Raw genomic sequence first — 3,105 nt, forward strand, 5'->3', positions numbered from 1 at the left:
GAAGAGCAGCAAAGTCAGGTTCTGAAGCTTGTCCCAAATGCCTCTGATTTGTAGGCCTAACGTTTGGCCACTGCTACACTCAGTACAAGCTGATAGATACACATAGGCGCTACAGGAAGGTTGGCTGGAGGCTGGATCAGTTGGTGGATGCTCGAGCGGTGAAAAGCCTCCTCATTCCAAAGGGTGGTTGGATTGAAACGTCTTTACAACCCAGGTATCCACAAGCCCCGCCCACGACGTCACCCGCGGAAGTTTAGAGAGGAGCAACGGGGCGGAGCGAGCCTCTGTGGTGGGCAGGACCATTCCTGATTGGCTGCATCCGGGCGGAAGTCGGGAGGTTAGATGATCCAAAGACGCCAGCTTGTGACGGGGAAGGGGGCAGAAGGAAGGCTTCCGTAAAGGGTGCCTTTCTCTCCCTTCGCTCCCGGGGACCCTCGGAAAAAGCCCACCGTCCTGACCCCGCGGCTAGCCCCTCCCCCAGGCTCTCTCCGCTCGATTTCGCACCGTTATGTGGGAAGCGAATCCGGTGAGTAGCCGGGCGGGACGGGGCGGGCCCAGTGGGCGGGGTTGCCGGGCGAGGGGCGGGAGGCATTCCCGGGAGCTCGGCCCCCGACTTCGCCTCGGCCTGGGGGGTTTGCGTTCCGGCGTCGCCCAGGGCCGGGTGTTTGGGGCGTTGCGCGGGCTGCAGGCGGTGCGGTTTGGAGCAGTGGATGTGCTCGGTGCTTCCTCCACGCTATTGCTTGCTTTTCCCGATTGTTTATTTTACTTCCGGTGGTTTCTTCGCCTTCGCTTTTTCCTTTTTAAAGAAATTTGTAGTTTGCTTTCTAATTGGAGTTACTGGCTTTCGAACCTCTTGGTTCCTTTCAACCCACCCCCTATGTCCTCAGTACCCTTTTCCTCTTTTAAGGGGGACAGAACTTAGGGGGTCGACTGTGTGTACTGTCCGGATGGTGACGTTCTTAAATGTTTTCCTTCAGTGGTTAGAATAGTGATCTGGAACAAATCATTTGTTTGCCTTTGGTAGTTGTCTATGTCTGCAGGGCATTTTTGCTACCGTTCATTCATTCATTCAAAGTATAACTCTCCCCAGTGAGATCTGTTTGCCAAGATCATTGAGTTCTTGCGGTATTTATTGATTGCACAGTTAGAACTTAACAACTGACTGGGCAGAATCACATTTTGACAAGTTTCTGGACTTAGTGTGTGAAGACACCCCAGAGGCCAACTTTAAATTTACTTAAAAAGCCCTCAGTATCTATATTAGAAATAACTCTTTTGTTATAATCAGCTTCCCCATCCTCCTTTTGGTTTCTGAAATGTGTATTCCCTGATGTTTTAAAGTTCTTGCCCAGTAGAAATGAGCCTATTTGGATCCAATAGCTTCAGATCATCATAGTAGTGGCCATCATCAAAGATTTTTTTAAATTTATTTTTATTTTTTAATGTATATGAGGGTTTTGCCTCATATGTATGTAAGTGCACCTGTGTTGTGCAGTGCATTGTGTTGAAGAGGCCAGAAGAGGGTGTCAGATCCTCAGTTAGAGTTAACAGGGTTGTTAGCTGCCGTGTGCATGCTGGGAATCAGACCCCATTCCTCTGCAAGAGCAGCCAGTACTCTTAACTGCTGAGCCATCTCTTCAACCCCTCAGTGATATTTTTAATTCATACATATAATACTGTAATGAGTTCTTATCAGAAGAAAAAACTTTCTTGAATGCGGTTTTAGCAAAACAGAATTATGAGAATACTCTGTTTCTGTGTGTTTAGACATTGTTTAAATGTCAGCTGTTTTGTATCTTCATTTTCTATCTATGTCTCTCTATATAGAGAGATGTATTCAGTTTTTATCAGCAGTCCTTTTCTACTGGATTTTCCCATAACAAGCACCAGTCACCCATGCTTATGTTTTCTTCAAGGTCCATGTTTTAACTTTCACTAACTGTCATCTCTACAGGAGCATGGAGTTTTGTTTTACTATATAGTATACTCACCTAGAAAGTAGATCCTCTCACATAATAAATAGTTGCTGAATTCTCAGTGGTGACTGGACCAATAACACACCAAGTTCTCTGCTCACCCTGTCCACTCTCTCTGGGATCTTACATCTGCATTTACTATCGAGCCGTTTATATGTTGGTGAGAATTATAAAGGAGCCAGTGAGTCTCATATTTGGTTTGTGTTATGTCATTATCCCATTTCTTTGTAAGAAATGCTGTTTTCTGTGAAATCACCCTGAGGACTTTTCTTAATTTTTGCTAAGTAAGCTGACTTTTGTTAAATGTAGTGAACTTACAAAACACAGTCTCATTTTTTCCCCTTTGCCATCATAATATGACTTAGTGCTATTGTGTGTGTTTTTTTAAATTTTGTTTTTATTTTATTTTTATGTGTATGTGTGTCGGAGGGAGGTGAGTGTGTGACCACAGAGTTCAGAGGATGGTGTCAGATCTGGAGCTGGAGTTACAGGTGGTTGTGCTGTCTGACATGGTGCTGGATCTGAACTCTGGTCCTCTGGAATACTGTCTCTCTAGCCCCTGCTGTTGTGTTTTATTACCTGCTGGTACTGTTTTTCTTACTGTTAGGCACATGAATGTTGTCATAAGCACAGCTTAGTTTTTATTTTTTGAAAATAAACTTTATGTCTGTGTGTTTCACTAGTAATCAAAGAGTTTCTTTTAATAGAATGGGCATCCAGAAAGCTTGGTTAGCTTTGCTCAAAGAATAAAAATTGTTATCCTATCTGGGCATGGTAATCCCAGCACTCTGGAGGCAGAGGCAGGCAGAGATCGAGGCCAACCTGGTCTGCATAGTAAGTTCTAGGCTAGCTGGGGCTGTAGGGAGACCCTGTCTCAAATAGATAGATAGAATAACAACAATAATAATAATAATAATGTGGACATCTTTAACAATTAAAGAACCACATATTCCCATGTAAGATTAAATGAATACTGGAATCAAATTCTATAAAAATAAAAACATGTACATTTTTCTACTTCTTCCCTTCTGTAGTGGTTTGAATGTGAAATGTCTCCCATAGGCTCATGTATTTGAACACTTGGTCCCCAATTGGTGACACCATTTTGGGAAGTTATGGAATCTATTTG

The 3,105-nt window shown here is 43.9% G+C and overlaps 1 protein-coding gene across 14 annotated transcripts in view; it reads left to right on the forward strand.

Annotated features, from left to right (window-relative positions):
• Positions 1-321: 321 nt before the first annotated feature.
• Parp11 (poly(ADP-ribose) polymerase family member 11) overlaps positions 322-3,105 on the forward strand; it is a 61,618-nt gene continuing 58,834 nt past the window's right edge. For all 14 annotated transcript variants that reach the window (XM_029559785.1, XM_029559784.1, XM_017796186.2 and 11 more), the window contains exon 1: positions 322-526. Coding sequence is in view for 1 of the 14 variants with exons in the window: in XM_008825466.2 (XP_008823688.1) it covers positions 509-526 (18 nt within the window). In the remaining 13 variants the exon portion in view is untranslated. The remainder of the gene's footprint in view (positions 527-3,105) is intronic.

Source organism: Nannospalax galili, unplaced genomic scaffold, assembly GCF_000622305.1.
Source record: "Nannospalax galili isolate Female #2095 unplaced genomic scaffold, S.galili_v1.0 scaffold589, whole genome shotgun sequence".
NCBI lineage: Eukaryota > Metazoa > Chordata > Mammalia > Rodentia > Spalacidae > Nannospalax > Nannospalax galili.